The sequence below is a fragment of the Lepidochelys olivacea genome (genome assembly GCF_965140295.1).
Source record: "Lepidochelys olivacea isolate rLepOli2 genome assembly, chromosome: 15".
Taxonomy (NCBI): domain Eukaryota; kingdom Metazoa; phylum Chordata; order Testudines; family Cheloniidae; genus Lepidochelys; species Lepidochelys olivacea.
In genome coordinates this window covers 32,009,949-32,029,182 of record NC_140425.1, presented here as the reverse complement: position 1 = coordinate 32,029,182, position 19,234 = coordinate 32,009,949, and the positions used below count along the sequence as shown (strand labels likewise).

The 19,234-nt window shown below is 42.5% G+C and overlaps 1 protein-coding gene across 6 annotated transcripts in view; it reads left to right on the top strand.

Annotated features, from left to right (window-relative positions):
- The window catches only part of GIT2 (GIT ArfGAP 2), a 50,869-nt gene that overhangs the window by 2,105 nt on the left and 29,530 nt on the right, over positions 1 to 19,234 (top strand). For 5 of the 6 annotated variants that reach the window (XM_084649357.1, XM_084649358.1, XM_084649355.1 and 2 more), the window contains exons 2-9: positions 3,652 to 3,785; positions 6,104 to 6,216; positions 7,306 to 7,411; positions 7,829 to 7,915; positions 8,069 to 8,199; positions 10,134 to 10,228; positions 11,837 to 11,882; positions 18,479 to 18,530. In XM_084649357.1, the coding sequence (XP_084505483.1) occupies positions 6,104 to 6,216; positions 7,306 to 7,411; positions 7,829 to 7,915; positions 8,069 to 8,199; positions 10,134 to 10,228; positions 11,837 to 11,882; positions 18,479 to 18,530 (630 nt within the window). In that variant the 5' untranslated portion in view covers positions 3,652 to 3,785. The remainder of the gene's footprint in view (positions 1 to 3,651; positions 3,786 to 6,103; positions 6,217 to 7,305; positions 7,412 to 7,828; positions 7,916 to 8,068; positions 8,200 to 10,133; positions 10,229 to 11,836; positions 11,883 to 18,478; positions 18,531 to 19,234) is intronic. The other variant, XM_084649354.1, reaches the window with a different exon arrangement.

The window sequence follows — 19,234 nt, the reverse complement described above, 5'->3', positions numbered from 1 at the left end:
CCGTGAAATGGGAATAATAATACTTCTCTACTTCTTGAGTACGGGCGGGCTTAACTCCCCAAGGTTTGCAGTGAGTTTGAAGTTGTGGGGTGAATGGATGGTATGGTAGAAGTGCACAGTGTTGGTGGCGTTCTGGCAATACATCCCCCAGACTTGAGAGAAACCTAAACTAGTTACAGAGGAGCAGAGCCGGGTTAGTCTGCATCCGCAAAAAGAAAAGGAGGACGTGTGGCACCTTAGAGACTAACCGATCTATTTGAGCATGAGCTTTCGTGAGCTACAGCTCACTGCATCGGATGCATGCTGTGGAAACTGCAGAAGACATTATATACACAGAGACCATGAAACAATACCTCCTCCCACCCCACTCTCCTGCTGGTAATAGCTTATCTAAAGTGATCACTCTCCTTCCAATGTGTATGATGATCAAGTTGGGCCATTTCCAGCACAAATCCAGGTTTTCTCACCCTCCGCGCCCCCCCCCCCCACAAACTTACTCTCCTGCTGGTAATAGCTTATCCAAAGTGACCACTCTCTTTACAATGTGCATGATAATCAAGGTGGGCCATTTCCAGCACAAATCCAGGTTTTCTCACCCCCCGCCCCTTTTTCCAAAAACCACACACACAAACTCACTCTCCTGCTGGTAATAGCTGGAAATGGCCCACCTTGATTATCATACACATTGTAAAGAGAGTGGTCACTTTGGATGGGCTATTACCAGCAGGAGAATGGGGTGGGAGGAGGTATTGTTTCATGGTTTCTGTGTGTATATAATGTCTTCTTCAGTTTCCACAGTATGCATCCGATGCAGTGAGCTGTAGCTCACGAAAGCTCATGCTCAAATAGATCGGTTAGTCTCTAAGGTGCCACAAGTCCTCCTTTTCTTTTTGCGAATGCAGACTAACACGGCTGCTAACACCTTGTTTAAACATCATAATCTAGAAAAAGTGGTGTAAATGAAGAATCCCATTGGCACATGTCCTGGGGTGTAGTCTTTCTTTAAAACTTGACACCACTTTATTTTTAGTGGTGAAACTAGCTAAACTGTAAATAATTGTATTGGTCTTACTAAACTTATCTTGCTTGAGCTACCACTAAAAGCAAATGGCATCTCTGACCTCAGGCTAAATTGCAGCTTGTTTCATGTGATCCTGAAGATGTTATGTAAAATACATAATCCACTTCAGGAGAGTGACATGTACATTCAGTAAAAAAGAAAGTGTGTATTTCCCATTTCCCCCTAACCTCTGTGTGTTTGTCTGTTAGTTTGTGAGCTCTTCAGGGCAGGGGCTCAGGGCCCATTGTTTCTTGTTTGACTTGAAAGTTCCTGGCACTTAGTAGGGCACTACCATAAGCCAATAATAAATTATAAAATAGGAATTGCAACTTCAGAAGTAAGGGTTATAGATTTGGAAATGGGTTATTGAAACTCCTGTACTGTATTCCAATATGGTCTCTAAAGAAGTCAAGTGACCTGTACCTTTAGTATGTGGGTAAAGATTGCGGTGATATACTTTTGTCTGGTTTTTCTCACGTACCAGAATGGCAGCATAATACTCTAGGGCAGGGGTTGGCAACCTTTCAGAAGTGGTGTGCCAAGTCTTCATTTATTCACTTTAATTTAAGGTTTCATGTGCCAGTCATACATTTAAACATTTTTTAGAAGGTCTCTCTATAAGTCTATATAGTTATATAACTAAACTATTGTATGTAAAGTAAACAAGGTTTTCAAAATGTTTAAGAAGCTTCATTTAAAATTAAATTAAAATGCTGATCTTACACCACCGTCCCTCTCAGCCCGCTGCCAGTCTGGAGTTCTGTTCACCTAGGCCAGCAGCAGGCTGAGCGGGGCCTGCGGCCGGGATCCCGGCTAGCAAGGAGCCAGCAGCCAGAACCTCAGACCAGCAGCGGGCTGAGCGGAGCTGGCGGCCGGGACCCCAGACCAGCAGGGGGCTGAGTGCTCAGCCCGCTGCCACTCAGCTTGCTGCCGGTCTGGGATTCCATCCACGGCTCCTGCTGGCCCCTCTCAGCTGGCTGCCGGTCCCTCTCAGCTGGCTGCCGGCCCACAGAGAGTCGGTACCTACCTTCTCCCTGGTTCTAGCCCATTGTCTTTCTCTCTCTCTCTGCACTGAGCTGAGGGTGGGAGTGCACTGAGCACAGGGCTGGGGGTGAAGGAACAGGCTGGGGGTTGGGGTGTAGGGTCTGGCCAGGAGCTAGAATGAGGGAGGGGACTCAGGATTGGGGCAGGAGGTTTGGGTGTGGAGCACTTACCTGGGCAGCTCCCATTTGGTGTGAGGGGTGCAGGTGGGAATGGGTGGGTGGAGGTGCAGGAGCTCCCATTTGGTACTCAGGTTGGGTGTGGGAATGTGGGGGGTGCAAGAGTCAGGGTGTGGGCTAGGGTTGTAGGGGTGCTCCTCGCCCCCTGCCCAGAGTGGCTCATGGCAGGGGGCTGGAGGGGATATGCCCCGATTCCACCCCCACGGCCCTGTCCCCACCTCTTTTCTGCCTCTTCCCCGGAGCAGCACCCCTTCCCTTGCAAGGGCTATCAGCTGATTGGTGGCAGGGAGGGAGAGGAGGAGGGGCAGGAATCTAGCATGCCTGCAGCAGCAGCCGGCAGACAGGACCAAGCTTCTTTACCCTGCCCCCGCGGGGGGTGGCGGAGAAGAGTGGGCTGGGGTGGGCAGGATTTTTAATGGCACGCTGCTGCCTGCTGGGGTTCCAGCCTGGGTTCGGCAACGGGGTGAGTGGGGCCAGCGGCGTGCCATAGGTTGCCGACCCCTGCCCTATGGCATTGTAACTTCTCATGATGGTCAAAATCATTCCAGAGAACGCTGAATATATCTCATTGACCTGCCTAGATGTCTTTTACTTAGTCGTATTATGGGGAACTGTTAATGATAACATGCTGTGCTAGAACATTAGATGATTACTGGCTTAGCGTAGAAGTAGCATTGTAAGGAATTGTGTCAATGTGACGTGATTTATTTTTTTTTATGTTGAAATGAACATAGCTATATCTTGCTCTTTTGTCTTACAAAAATAGTGCCTCTTATTTGTATATTAAATAAGAACACACTGCAGATCTAACAAGGCAGGACTTAAAACTGTGAGCAATAACACAATAATACTTATCGTTTATATAGTATTTTTCATTTAGAGACTTCCACGCCCTTCCCGAAGATGGGATATGTATCATTATTCCTATTTTACAGACAGGAAAACTGATGCATTAATAATTATAAGCTTTTCTATGGCACTCCTCACTGTAGTATCTGAACACCTCATGACCTGTAATAAATCTAGCCTCATAACACTCCTATTGAGGAAGGGAAGTATTGTCTTCATTTTAGGATGGGAAACAGCTCAGAGTAAGTGGGGTTTTTTCCTCAAGGTCCCACAGCAAGTCAGTGTCAGAACTTGAAACAGAACCCAGATCTCCTGAGTCCTAGTCCAGTGTCTAACCACAGGACCCATATTTCCCCCAGCATCTTGAGGCCCAGGGAGTTTGTGACTTGCCCAAGTTCATATAGCAAGTAAGTGGTAGTAGATCCAGGAATAGAACTCGTGACATCTGATTCCCAGTCCTGTGCCCTAACCACTGGCTGATGGTGCTGCTCATATTATAATAAATATACTTCTCTTTTCCAGACCCCTGTTGGGCATCAGTAAACAGGGGAATTCTGATTTGTGATGAATGCTGTAGTGTTCATCGGAGTCTAGGACGTCATATCTCGCAAGTGAGGCATCTTAAACACACACCATGGCCTCCAACGTTGCTGCAGGTAAAAGCTGAGGATTGCTTTCCGATGAGAATCGGAGAATTCTTAGAGAATTCTAATTACTAAACTTTCTGGAGGGGAGAGTTGCTTCATTAAGCTCTTCTTAAAATAGGTTTCTTGGTTTCTGTTACATTGCTGTAATAGATTATTAAAGTCAGTGTTAACTCCACATTTTAAACTTACTTTTAGGGCAAATTCAGGGCCTGAGATATAGTTAAAATTCCCTTGGTTTTGAGAGTTAACTTTTGTCTGTCTGTCCAACCAGAGTACTGCAGTGAATCCACTTCTACTCAAGTTGTCAGGTTGTAACAACCCCCCCTACCCCCCCGAGCTACTGATGAGGTCTTGCTGTGGCTACTTAGGAGAATCGAATTCTAAGCGCCTGCCCGTTCTGCTTTCATTTCTTCTTTCTCACATGTCCTCTGTTTTGGGAAGCCTAAAAGATCCTTTGATAGCTATTTTAATGAAGCCTTCTTGAAAAGTTGCTTTGCTCTTTCAAAGCTTAAATTTACTTGAGGGTATGTCTATGCTATGGAGATTCTACTAGCATAGCTGCATCACCACAGCTATGCTGGCATACCCCAGTATTGTAGATGTAGCCTACACTGGTGGAAGAGATTTTTCCACTGATGTAGGAACACCACCTTCCTGAACAGTAGTAGCTATGTTGACAGAAGTATTCTTCCGTTGACATGGTTGTGTCTACACTGGGGGCTACATTAGCATGGCTACATCATTCAGCTTTTCGCACCCTGACCCACGTAGCTATGTCGACCGAACTTTTAAGTGCAGAGCAAGCAGTAGTGTTTGTGGGGTGAGAGTTTGTGGACTATCTGCACTTGTAGCAATAATAACTGGCATCTGCAGTCCAGTTAACAATGAGTAAAGATTGCCTGATTTTCCATTTCTTTGCGTTTTGCATATTGTAGCCGTTCTAGGTCAGAATATATACTGGCATGAACACTGATTGTCGGATGAGTATACAAATATGTGCCTGTGAACATTTATTCCCAAAACAAAGGCTTTCTCCTAGTTAACTTAAAGGAGCTATTCTTGCTCAGTACAGGAATCTGGTCACACATGAATAGATCCAACATTCCATCTAGGGCACATAAACATGCAAGTGTGTTACCATTTTCATTTACCTCTGTGTGAGCCTGTCCATGCTTTTCTAAAAAACAAAAACCACAAACCAAAGGCTTCTAGATGAATAACTTAAAAAGTGAGATGTTACTTTGTAGCGTATCTGTATTCTAACACTTTCACTATGTAAATGTGTATGAAACTTAAAAAAAAAAAAAAGTGAGGGTTCGGTTAAGATTCAGGCAAATTCTATTTTATTTTAAAAATAAGTTTAGATTGTATGTATCTGATTTGTCTCCCTTTCCCCACCCCAAAATGCAAACTACCTCTCTGCTCTGTGCTCTGGTGCTACTTCATAAGTACAGAAGAGAACACTCTTCTTGAGACAGGCAGCTGAAGATCCGCAGCTGTGGAGAAACCATGCCATACTTCTCACCTGCACACCCTAAAAAAGATCACGCCCAGCCAAAGTGGGGAGAAGCCACCCATGCTTTCAGTTCCTACACAAAAGGGAGGTCTGAGGAGACAGCCCGGTGCCTCTTAACCTATATTTCTACAGCAAAAGAAAGAACCTGGGGAGGGGAAGGCAAGTGGATAATGTGCCAGTTTCATGGAATGTAACTGGTTGACTGATCTCCCCAGAAATTCTGCCCATCTCTCCTTCATGGCTGAGTATGGGTCTCTTTGGGAGAATAAAGTCTTCAGTCCCCAGATGTAAAGCTGTGGATCTACTTATACTGATGCAATTTAAAGCAGCATTAGTGGTCTACCTTCCGGTAAATAAATGCTGCCTTCCCTGCTTGCAATATAATCTGTGAAACTACTTATTTTTAAGGCCCATCCCAAGGTATTCCAGGTGCCATACAACAATAAAATGAATAGGATAGGTAAACATACATGATGAATCTCTTCTTGAACGCAAATTGAGGGGGAGGCTCTTACTGAAAACAAGAAGAGCTGCAGCAAGCTAACTGGGCTTTGGGACATGTACAATCCAAAATTTATAATGGAAAGTGTAGACAAAAGAACATCCTAATCCTCTTTTTAGCAAAATAAGGTTTGACACCAGCTGCCTTTTAATGTTAATAAAAAAAAGTCCAAAAAACTTCTTTTCCTTGGCAACTTTCTGGAGTAGCATAAAAATGCTCTCCACTTGGGAAATATCATCTGTGAGCAGCTCTGCCTCTGTAGGTAGTAGTAAAATATTTAATGCCTGTTGCACACATTTTGGGTTTCAGATGGTTGAAACACTGTATAATAATGGTGCTAATTCCATATGGGAACATTCTTTGCTGGACCCTGCATCTGTTATGAGCGGAAGGCGCAAAGCTAACCCACAGGATAAAGTGCAGTAAGTAGAGTGTTTATAAAATTCTGTCTCTCCTCAGGAGCCCCTTTGTAAAAATGTACCTATTTTGACTAGTTGTGAGAGAGGAAGCAACAGATGAGTAAAAACCTGATCTTGTATCAAGTCTTATCAAGGACATTGAAGAGTATTGCTGATGTGAATAAATCTGACAAAACCCAATCTCCTTTATTCACTGACTTAACACCTGATATATGCTCAAGCAGAGATGTTAAATATTCTCTGAAGTATCCTTGAAGATCACTCGTTTCAGCATAGTCTTTGAAACAAAAGCTTTAGTGAAGAGATCTTTTCATTGTCTTGCATCATGTGCATCAATAGTATTAATGTATCATGTGTGGTCCCAATTGTTGGGTATTGATTTTTTTTAATCTTCTCTTACATGCCACAAATGTCATCTTCTCCATTTCTTTATCAGTATTTTCTTTCAGAAGAAAAGAAAATCTTCTTTCTTTCAGCTAATTAGTTTTAAAAGCGTAGTTTCTTATCTGACTGTGTATATTTGTTTAAGTTGTTGATCCTGAGAGGTGCTGAGCACCAGCAGCTTTCAGTGAAATCAATAGAAGTTGAGGGTTTTCATAATATGTCAGGACAGGTCTTCAGCTTATAACCAGGATAACTGAAAATAGTGAAATAACTTTATTGCTTTTAGAGTTGTTCGGAAATTTTCACCAAAAGTCTCAATTTTTGCCAGAACTCTAAGGGTTGTTGTCTGAAAACTGAAGTATTTTCAGTTTTTCTACAAACCCCAGCCCCTCCGCCCCCTCCCAAAAAGACAATTTTTTTGGTTGAAGAAAATTACATTTTCATTTTTATCAAAACATTTCCCTGGGGCGCGGGAGACAAAATAATGAGTGCTAGTGGTGAAACTGACGCACCTTTCAATAACCGCGCCCCTCGGTGGAGAATTAAAACCCGGACTGAACTGTGTACCGGGTGGGACTAGTTCCCAGTGCCTCACTCTGTCAAATCTGCTGGCATTCTGCATTGAAATATGCTATGTGCTTTAATTATTTTATTTATACAAAGCCAACATTTATTTTGCAACTCCTCTGCTTTGGTTTCTTCTTACAGTCCCAACAAAGCGGAATTCATTAGAGCTAAATATCAAATGTTAGCATTTGTTCATCGCTTGCCATGCCGAGAAGATGATAGTGTCACTGCCAAGGACCTTAGTAAGGTAAGTATTGCTTTCTTGCAGTTTGTGGGCTGGAACAAAACAGCTTGCAAGTGTCACCAGATACTGTAAGGCTGATATCTGAGTAGACTTGAGTTACTTGGATTATAAATGAAAAATAACTAGTATCTCCATGGTACTGCATTTTTGTGTATATAAATGTATTAAGCATTCAAACTTAACCTTGAAGGGAAGTATTTTTCAACAGTGTCTGATTGGCACTAATAGAAGTTGTGTGGATGTTAGAGAACCACAGGCCTCAAGTTAACTGATCCATCTTACTAGAAACTGTTGGAAAGTAAAATATTCATAGGCTATAGCTAGTTTTTTTAATATCTGTTCCTAATACAGTGAAGATGACTTTGACTCATTGTCCTTGTATATCCAGACTTTTAACAGACAGTCTTTTTTGTTTTTCAGCAACTCCATTCCAGTGTGAGGACAGGGAATCTGGAGACATGCTTGAGATTACTCTCTCTAGGAGCTCAGGCCAACTTTTTTCATCCTGTATGAAAATCTTTTTTATTAGCTTGGTGTTAGATCAATTCTTAGTCTGTCATTATATTTATGTTGGTTTCAGCTGACATACATTTTATATCAGTCACGTATTCAGACCTGCCGATTGAACATGAGCATGTGTGGTTTTTAATGACTTTGTAGGAGAAAGGAAACACCCCGCTTCATGTTGCTGCCAAAGCAGGACAGATCTTACAGGCAGAGTTGTTGGCAGTCTATGGTGCTGATCCTGGCACACAAGACTCCAGTGGAAAGACTCCAGTGGACTATGCAAGGTAAATGGTTTGGATGTTTTGATTTTTTTGTCTCGATTTTTTTTTAAATAAAATCGTAAATGATCACCTTTCCCAGGTTCTCTGGGTATCCTGATGGACATTTAATTTCACAGTTAAACCTCAAATGAGTGCTTTTCCCAGGATAAAGTAAATGCACACAGAACAAATAAAATATCTCCAGTCTTCAATCCATTTCTTTTCAAATGTCTAAGAGAACAGATTGGCCTTGCAGGGACTCAAAAGGGCTTTACCCTACCAGCTAAATGGCTCTCTCGGACCGGTGGGGACTCCATTCCAAATTCCCTAGCAAAGAACATACTGCAGGCAGCTTCCTCTCTTTTGCGTCAAGGGAGCTCCAGCGGCATGAGTGCCTGTATGATTTCAAGTGCAGCAATATGGCAAAGGAAGATGGACATCTAAGTAACCAGGTCTCAGATAATACATTATTTATTTGTATTACTGTAGCAAGACTGAACATGCATTGTGTATATAAAATTACAGACAAGCTACCAAGCAAAGGCTGTATTCAGAACCATTCCAGTAGCAGCAAGATTCAGAAGTCGTGTAGTCTCAGTGCTTGGATTTATTTATTGGTTTGGAAATGGTGTATAAGGAGCATGACAAAGCTCTGTCCTTGCCTCCATGAGTCCCGCGTTTCCTGGCAGATTTCACTAGCCTCAGAGGCTCACTGTGACCCTCCATGTAACCCTTCTCTCCCTAGAGACAAGGGTCACAGTCTACTGAGCCATTTTCATCATAAGCCAGCGAGGGAGGTGAGGAGAAGTTATCCTTCCTTGCACAGTCTCTGTTGTCTCCCAGTCTCAGTGATTAATCAGGGGGCAAAGGCGGGGGGAGCCCGGGTCCACCCTCACTCCAGGCTCCAGCCCAGGGACCCTAATAGTATCAGCTATGGTAGCTGACCTTTTAGAAACATGACATGTACAATTCCCTGGGCTACTTCCCCCACAGCAACCCTCACTTCCTCAAGCTCCACTTCACCCTTACGTCAGGGTGCCTGATATGGTGTGTACTGCTCAGCCTCTCCAACAGCGCAACTTCCTCCCACTGCTCCTGACATGCACACCCACCTGACTAAATGGGAGGCTTTTAACTAGTTTCAGCCAGCCCCTGATTGGCTTCAGGTGTCCCAATCAACCTAGCATTCTCCCTGCCTTCTGGAAAGTTCTTAATTGGTCCCTGGTGTCTTAATTGACCTGGAGCAGCTGCCATTTCACTTATCCTGGTACAAGGGATTTGTTTAGCCTGGAGCTAATATATCTATCTCCCACTACTTTTCTATAGCCATCTGGCCTTGTCCCGTCACAGGAGACACTGAGGACAGAACAAGTCTTCTGTGGGAATCGGATACCATGTATCAGAGTTGTTGCCACTGCTGTTGTTCCAATACTAAACTGGACATGGTTGGTTTACCATCTCAAAAACTGCTCAGAAAAGACTATTCTGCCTGTTTTGGATAAATTGTTAATCAGCTTCTCTAGTAGGTAGATAAGCAAAGGTATTCCAGAGTACTCAGCAACTCATTTTGAACGGATGAGGAAAGTCTAATTCCCTTTTAGTATTTTCTTCTGAAGAGTCTCTTGTGATTCTCAAAAAGAAAAGGAGTACTTGTGGCACCTTAGAGACTAACCAATTTATTTGAGCATAAGCTTTCAAATAAATTGGTTAGTCTCTAAGGTGCCACAAGTACTCCTTTTCTTTTTGAGAATACAGACTAACACGGCTGTTACTCTGAATCTTGTGATTCTGACACCCTTTGGAAAAAACTCAAACACATACTAAATTGAAAATGTAGAAGTGATCTGATGTTATATTCACGATGCTAAATTTAATCTTTTCTGAGCAATTTTTGAACCTTTACATTTTATAGCCAGTGAAGCATAAATGAATGCCATTTTCTGTTTCTTGTCTAATAGACAAGGAGGGCACCATGAATTGGCAGAGCGCCTTATAGAGATACAGTATGAACTTACTGACAGACTAGCGTTCTATCTCTGTGGCAGGAAACCAGGTGAGTACAAAAAAACTATATCAAAGTGTTTTTCAAATAGTGATTATTTGAATATACAAACTAAAAAGAATGACACCCATGTTATTGATAACCCTAGCCCCATTAGATCATTTTTTAAAAATTATCAAGCCTTTTAAAAATAGGCATGAAATCATAGAACAGCAAAGGAAATGTTAGTGGCTTAAATTAGAGATGGTAGAATTAAAATTTTGAATTAACTTTTTGTGTTGGTAGACAAAATGGTAAACTAAAATTCCCTTTTTGTTATGACAAAACATATATTCTGTCTCCAATACCCCATGCTCTGACTGGTAGGGTTATAGGGTCACAAGGCACTGGGTGATTAAGTGACAGAATCTGCATAAGAGCCACCAAAGGCTATGAAAGAAACTACTCATGGAGTGAGATGCAGCATGTTCCCACAGCTGGCTAAGAGACAGGAGACCGAGAAGGAATAAATGGTCTGTTTTCATCATGGCAAGAGGTTACAAGGATGTCTCCCAGTTCTGTGCTGGGTCCAGTGGTGTTCAATATATTAACAATCCGGATAAGTGGGTGAACAGTGAGGTAGCAAAATTTTCAGATGACACGGTTTTTTAGGTTAGTCAAGTCCAGAAAGAACTAAAGAACTTCAGAAGGGCCCCACCATCTACATGAATGGGCAACACACTGGCAAATAAAGTTCAGTGTTGATGAACACAAAATAATGCACGTTAGTATGAAAAACTTAAACTACTCATACGCCTTTCACAGCTCTAAATTAACTATCAACTCAGGAAAGGGACCAGAGTGTCATTGTAGACAGCTCAGTGAAGACCTCCGCTCAACCTGCGGTCAAAAAATGTGATCTAAGGATACATGAGGAATGGGATGGAGAATAACATGGAAAAAATAATGCCTTTATATAAATAAATGGTGTGCCTCACCTATATTCTGTGGTACTGGTCACCCCATTTCAAAATGGATGTTGCAGGATTAGAGGGTGCTCAGTGAAGGGTGACAAATTATTAGGGGCAAGGAAAAAAAATCACAGAGATTGGGATTGTTTACTTTAGAAAGGAGATGAATAAGAGGAGACATGATGAAGGCATATAAAATAATGAATGGTCTGAAGAAAGTAGATTTTGAGCTTCTATTCTCTGTCTTACAATCCAAAAGCAAGGGACGTTTAGTGAAATCAAAACATGGCAAAAAGATACTTTTTCAAACAACACATAATTAAACTGTGGAACTTCTTATCACAGGATGTCATTGAGGTCCGAGTCTTAGTATATGTCACAAAAGGATTGGATATTTACATGGATAACTAGACTATCTAGCATTGTTAGTTAATGCTAACAAATTTTGGAGGAAGCCTTCTGCTTCAGGGTTTAAGACACTCTGTTGGGGATTAGGAGGGAACCTAATGTGGGGAGGCCAATCATCCTGCATCTGCTAAATGCAGATTCCCTTTCTGCAGCTTGCAGAGCTAAGGTCTGTGACTTTAAACAGTCTAGTAGCCAAACAAGCATGTTATATAGTCTAATAAAACTGAAAAATGTAGGCCAGTAGCAGTGGTGTTTGAAACACATCCTAAATATTTTAACATTTAGCTTAACTCGATTTCAGATCACAAAAATGGACAACACTTTATTATACCTCAAATGGCAGACAGGTAAGATTGCTGATTGAATAGCATGTATTTGAATGAATATCAAATAATTAGTTCTTTAATTGTTTGTATTTTCTTTTGAAATATTTCAACTCTTGTCACTACACTGTGTTTATTCCTTTTTTGACACATTTGGTCCATCATATGAGCTTTTCTGCTTTAGTACTTTAGAATTTGAGGAAAACAAGAAAAGTAAAAGGATGTGAAATTTATCATTTAGTTAGGTATGTGAAAGAAAATGCACAAGTAATGTTGGAAAGCAAACTTGATTGATATCCGTAATTACTCCTGAACTTGTATCCTGATACAGCACTGTAAGACTTTTATATTTGCAGGAAAATGGTGTATTTTCTAGTAAACTTCTTTGTAGTGTTGGCTGTACTAGTGGTAAGAAGTTAGGAATGTAAAGGTCATGTTTGTTTAAAAGAAATATAAAGTGTTAACATATCATAACAAAGTCCATATATTTTTCTTTTATTGCTGTGCAATTGGAAATAAGACGGCTGTAAGTAAATGACAGACTTCAGTTACTTTGCAAACACATTAATGAATGAACAAAGTTTAAAAAAACTTCAATTAAAACCAGTTAATCTTCAGTTAGATATACAGATGATGAGTATAGTTTTGTTCAATACTTTATGGTGCAGTAGGGTCTTTTTCCATCAATAGTAATACTTAGCTTTTATGTGGGACTCCTCATCCATAACTCTCAAAGCACTTTACAGAGCACGGTGAGTTTCTGCAGCCCAGCATCTCACATTCTGGACACGTGGGCTGCTTTCCTCTCTCTGCAGCTCCCTGAGGTGGAGTTTTGGAGCTGAGTGGTTACACCCCCTCAGTTTTTGTTACCTTCCTTTCTCTGTCTCCATGGCAGTATGTGTACGGTTTTTACAGCTCCTGCCTTCACATCTGCCTAAGGGTGACTTTTTTGACAAAATCTGGCACAGTGGTGAGCAATGATTTCCCCTCCTCACTCTCCCCCCCTCCTCCCCCCCCCCCGAGCCAGTTTTTTAGCCAGGTGTTGGAATGCCTCCAGAGCCTCAGATGCAGTACTTGCCTGCTTCCTCCTCTGAACCTTTGAGGTATGGCACAACAGCCTGAAAAACACCAGATGAAATCCAAAAGGTGCTCCATCTGTGATACTGCCCTCCCAGGCTCGACAGACATTGAGTTGTGCCCAGTCTTCCTTCCCACACATTAGGTCACGGGGCTATGAGTCGGAGAGGCATGTGGGATCCCCATCTCACTGGAACAGCTGCAACTACAACCTTGGAAAAATTGACCAGGAGTCTCTGCAGAACAGGGAGAGGCTCCGTGGATGAGGAGGACCCTAGTCAGCCAACTCAGGGATTAAGTTCCAAGGGACCTCTGGAAAACAGAGGGCAGGCTTGTGGGAGTCACAGATCTCTTCTTGCTCTCCCCCCCCCCCAACCCCGAGTCCTAAAAGGGTCCTGAGCACCGTAGGAATAGGGCTCATAAATACCCTCCCTCCTTCCCAATTTAGCTTGTCCTCAGGTCTTTACGAAGATGTGGGTAGTAGTCACAGCCAGGTTCAGGTCACAGGAGAGCCACCTGTACCCCTTCCTGGATGCCATCTTAATTAGAGCTCCTTCCCCAGCGCACACAGCTACATCCCTGACCTTGAATGTCTTGCAAGTGCATGGCTTTATCAACATCAGAAAAACAACCCTCTTTGATTGCATCCAACCAAATAACTCACTTGGGTGTGGACATAGAGGCCTCAGTAGCAAGGATATCTCTATCTCTAGAGGTTCCAGAAAATTCAAGACCTCCTCCCATTGTTTTGGAGCTGCAGTAGGCCCTGATTGCACTGAGTCTTCAACTGCTAGGCCTCCTGCATAGGGATCACTCCATGGGCGCAATCACAGATCCAGTGACTTCAAGGCTTCACTTTAAGGTACGGGACCACTCCCCAGAACTTACGAAAAATCAAGAGAGAGTTCCGGCACATGGTGGTCAGCCCAGAGCAGTGTCTGCAAAGGGCATGCCCATATGTTTTCCAGATCCCCTGATCTTCATAACCAATACCAGCCTGGAGGGCTGGGGAGCACATCTGGGGTCTCAAATAGCTTATGGCATTGGAACCTGGAGGAAAGAACCCACACCATAAACCTTCTAGAACCAAAAATGCTCAAGCTGACCCTACAAAGGATCTAGTTCAGCCTAGAGGGGAAGCACGTCCAATAGGATCACGGTCACGTACAAGAACAATCAAGGGGGATCAAGAAGCCCAGCACTACATGCTGAAGCAAAGCAAATCACGCAGTGGGTGGAGCAATCTCTCCTCTCCCTCAAGGCAGCTCACATAAAGAGAGACCTGAACCAGAAGGCGGACTGGCTCAGCAGGCGCAAGATGAACAAGTGGGGCCTGAATTAGGATGTCTTACAGTTAATCGTATGATCATTCGGCCTGCCATCAACCAACTTATTTGTGAACCATGTGAATGTGAAGAGACTAGAGCACCGTACCAGGGAAGTGGACCCCATATCCATGGGAACAAATGCCCTGTTGCACTGATGGCTAAAGGGTCTGCTCTATGCATTTCCACGCTTCCCATTATTAAGGAAGATGGTCAAGAAAATAAAATGAGAACGGGCAACAATAATATTGATTAAATACACATGGAATGAGGAGATCCTGGTTTTGGGACTTGTTAGGGCTGAAATTAGGACTGCTGCTACAGCTCCCAATGGAACAGGACATCCTCCCATAAGATCCTTCTGCTTTATTTGGACCTGAACTAGCTGTATCAAACAGCCTTGCTATTGAAAGGGAAGCACTAGTATCATTGAGTCTGTCCTCCAAAGTCATCAGAACACTTCTTTCAAGAGTATTAACCTTGAAACCATACTCCTCTGTCTGAACCAAGTTTTGCATTTGGTGCCAGGAACATGAAGCAAACCCAAGAAGTCCAGGAATTATGGCTATTTTGGTTTTCTCCAAGAAGTTTTTGCCAAAGGTCTCCAGCCCAACACAATTATTTCTCAGGTGTCTGCCCTTAGTAGTGTGATGTTTTCAGGATCCACAGGTTCTCTGGCAAAGAACCCCCAGATAGCCAGATTCCTTAGGGAAGTGCAGTTAGCTAATCTGGCAGTTAGAACTCTTTTTCCCCAAGTGGGACTTGCCACTTGGACTGAGAGTCCTCACAAACCCTTCAAACAACTGATGTCAGTGTCAGCATTAAACTTGTTTTGGATGGCCATCATGTCCACCAGGCAAGCATTGGAGCTGGCAATGCTCTGTATGCAGGAACTTTGCTGCATGTTTCAGGAGGACAAGGTGCTGCTCAGAATTCGAGAATCATTGGTCCCGAAGGTGAACTCTTCTTTCCACGGTTCCCAAGAGATGGTTCCACCTTTATTCTGTCCAAGGCCACAGCATCCCACCACGGAGAGGTGGCACACCTTTAGATGTCAGAAGGGCTCTGAAAATTTGCCTTAAACAGAGTCCACAAGGAGATCAGGTGCCATGTTTGTATCCTTCCATGCAAGGACTCAGAGCTTTCATATCTCTATTGGTAGGGGATTAGACTGCATTGTGGAAGCGAAAAAAGCATCGGAGATTCCAGTTCCAGAATGTTAGAGCATGCTCCATGTGATTCCTGGCGACCTCATGGGCAGAAAGAGTTAGTTCCTTCACAGCAGAAAATTGTAATGCTGGTCAAATGCTCCCATCTTCACTGAGCACTATTAGCTGGACTTCCTGTCCTCTGCAGAGGCCTCCTTTGGCAGGAAGGTGCAGCAGGCGGTGAACCAGAAATTATTTTGCCCTTTGAGCAAATATCATAGATGGGGATGGATACCGTTTTCCTTTTTCTGACCTTTTCTGTCACATTCTTCCCAGACATCTGAAATTGTGGGAGACGCTGGACTGCAGAGCGGGAAATTTCTTACCAATAATTTTCTTTCCGCTAGCAGCATTTCCCACAATTGTATCCATCCTGGATGCCTCATGAGCTGAAGATCAGATATTAAGTGGAATCATTACCATACAACAATCTTCTTTGGTCTAATGTACATAGTTCATTATCTCTGTTATATTTATTTTTTGTTGATGTTATGCAAGTTTTACAGCTTGGAAATAACTCATCTGGAAGCAAGCTGAGGGGGGCAGGGCTGTGTGGCTCCAAAACTCTGATTCGCTTCCATGAGCTACAGAGAAAGGAGAGCAGCCCAGACATAAAGAATTGTGGGAGATACTGCTAGCAGAAAGGAAACTATTTGTAAGAAATTTCCCTATCATAAGCCCCATTTTACATAGGGTGAAACTGAGGTGCAAAGAGGTGAAGTGATTTGTTCAAGATCACATATCAGGTCATACGGCCTGCAGTAGAACTTGAGTCTCTCATTGCTGTATAGTGCCCTCTCCATTGGGCATTTCTTCCTCTTTATCCTCATCTAAGATAATTGCTTGCAGGAACTTACCCAGAGCCTTCTATCAAACTACCTTATTTGAGTCTTTCCTTCACAAAGTTCTTTGAAGTTCTACTGAAAGGATTTTGTGTTTGTGTTGAGGGGATTACACCCAGTAATATACAGTGGGCTCACAATTTGACTTTCTGGGTCTGGGGTTTCCACATTAAGTTCTGTTTTTGTTCTAACCACAAAGTTTGCAATTCGTGTGTCAGTCTTGAGACAGGAAGCTAATAGCAGAGGATTGCTTCATAGTTAGTCAATACAATACATCTTGTGGGTGACTTTGAGATGAGGCCTTCGTGCTTTAACACATTTATCCACCTGGTGGTACGCACCTTTACCACTAATCAAGTAAAATAATACTTGTGGGTTTATTACAGCCGTTCATTAGTTGACGGGACATTGTTTTTAGGGCATGGTCAGAAGAGTATTTATTTTTAAACTTCCCTCTAGGAGCATTTCAGTGTCCTATAACACATTCTGCCTCTTTAGATGTGCAGGAGTGCCATTTGGAATTTTAATAGCCACTTCATTCTGTGTGTCCTGGAACAACTATGTACAAGAAACCCAAGGACAACCATACCTACCTTCATAATAATCACCCCAAAAAATCTGTTCCCTACAGCCAGGCACTCAGATATCACAGTCCGGGATATACACCTTAACACACTCAAAACCATCTTCACTAAACAAGGATGATCTACCAGAGAAGTAAATCGCATCATGCAACGGGCCGCCCAAACATCCCAAGAGAACCCGTTTCAATACAGAAATAAAACAAAACCCCCTCCAACCACACACCCCTAGTTGTCACCTTCAACCCCACACTGGAACCCCTACAGGGTATCATCAAAGAAGTACAACCCACACTTGATGGGGACCCTATCTTGAAAGAAATGTTTCTTGAACCCCTTCTTCTGACCTTCAAGCAACCCCTCAACCTCTCCAACCTCATCATTGGATGCAGGCTCCCCACAGACCCAGACACACCAACTCAGAGCAGCACCAGGCCTTGCCAGAACAATAGATGCAAAACCTGCATCCAATAGCTTCATTGCTACAATGATCAGCGTCCTCCTACAACACACCTTTCAAGATCCATGGATCCTACACATGCCTATCTCAACATGTGATGTACCTCATCCAGTGCACTAAATGCGCCAATCACAGCTATGTGGGGAAACCAGACAATCACTATGCTCTCAAATGAACTCTCACAGAAAAAGATAAAAGATGAAAACACCCTATCACCTGTGGGTGAAAAATTGTCACAAAGCAAACCCTCTGTATCTGACCTGTCAATCTGCATTCTCAAAGGAAACCTGCACAATGCTCTCAAAAGAGGAGCCTGGGACCTTAAATTCATAACTTTGCTAGACACTGAATCATGTTTTAAAAGAAACACTGGATTTATGGCTGCTTATAACAATCTGTAACCCACTAGCCCCCTCCCCCGCCTTTTTTTGTCCTATGACTACAGGTGTGGTAACAGACCACTTCACCTTGAGTGATCACTTAGAACAGTGTTTCTCAACAACCAGTCCCTGAGATCTCCCTGACACAATTTAGGAAGGAGCAAGCTGGTGCCTGGTATCAAAAAGGTTGAGAAACACTGCCTGAGAATATGTGCAAAGTACTTATGCTAAACTATCTGTTCCATCTTGTATTTAGTTGTGATGCTCGGAGTGCCTTTCCCAGACCCGAAGAAGGGCTTTGCGTAGCTCAAAAGCTTGTCTCTCTTACTAACAGAAGTTGGTCCTATAAAAGATATCACACCCACCTTGTCTCTGTAGTATCCTGGGACCAACATAGGTACAACATTGCATACATGTACCTGAAATGTAAGTTAAACTCTTAGGGCTTTTCTACATTCTGATCTAAATCCATGTGTGGATGCACTCTCCAGAATAAGAGCATCTGCACATGGAGAAAATCAGGAATGGTTAATCGGCCTTAAATTTACACTCTGCCTTATTCTGGATTAATTTTCATGTGTAAACAAGCCCTTAGAGTTTGAAAAAATGTGTAGTCTTTGTAACATTCCAAGAAGTGTCAAATGAAAGTGAACTGACTTTTTATGGAGAAACTAAGCAATAAAGAATTGCTGTTCATACTGACCTCTTCATTGTTGTAGATATAGTGATCACTTCTTGTTTTCATAGCAGTCTAGATTTGTCTGAATTGGCAAAAGCAGCTAAGAAGAAGCTTCAGTCTGTAAGTAAAGCATCTACTTAACCTGTGCTATTCCACATGTAGTCTTAGTAACATGGCAAACTTCTGTATTTCATCTCCCAAGTTGTTACTGACTATAATGCAGTGTGGTTTTCAGTAGTTCCTGCCTATACAAATATCACTTCCATATTAACTAATACATTCGAAGGAGGCCGAAAAAGGCATGAGGGGGAAATAAAAACGTCAATATTTGCTGGTGGATGGGAGATGAAGTTTATTTGTGGTTAGAAAGAACTGCAAGAAAGATCTCTGTGATTCTGCCTCTCATTAATAATGTTATCTCAAACTAATGACCTTTAATTTTATATTATCTCATGCCTTCATGTGTTCCATACATACACTGCATGCTCAAATGTTGTTTTATTTGCCTTTAACTTTTTGAGAAGTAAGAATAGCTGTACTAGTGTTTGCCTGATACAATTGCCTTTAATACTGGTTCATCTAGTATCTTTTTTTAAAATACTTCCCAAAGCAATTTCCTGCTTAAGACTGGTTGAGAATCTATTGGGCCTGCTCTATAATACCATCAGTGTTCCCTCCAAAGAGAGAATTTTCAACTATTTCTTTCTGACTTTGCTTCTGGGGATGAAAGTAAGTTGGGGAAGGATGACTTTTGTATCATCCTCTTATGCAGCAATGTGGTGTGTTCTGCAAAGATTGTAGTGATGGCAGTAAAACTTCTGACT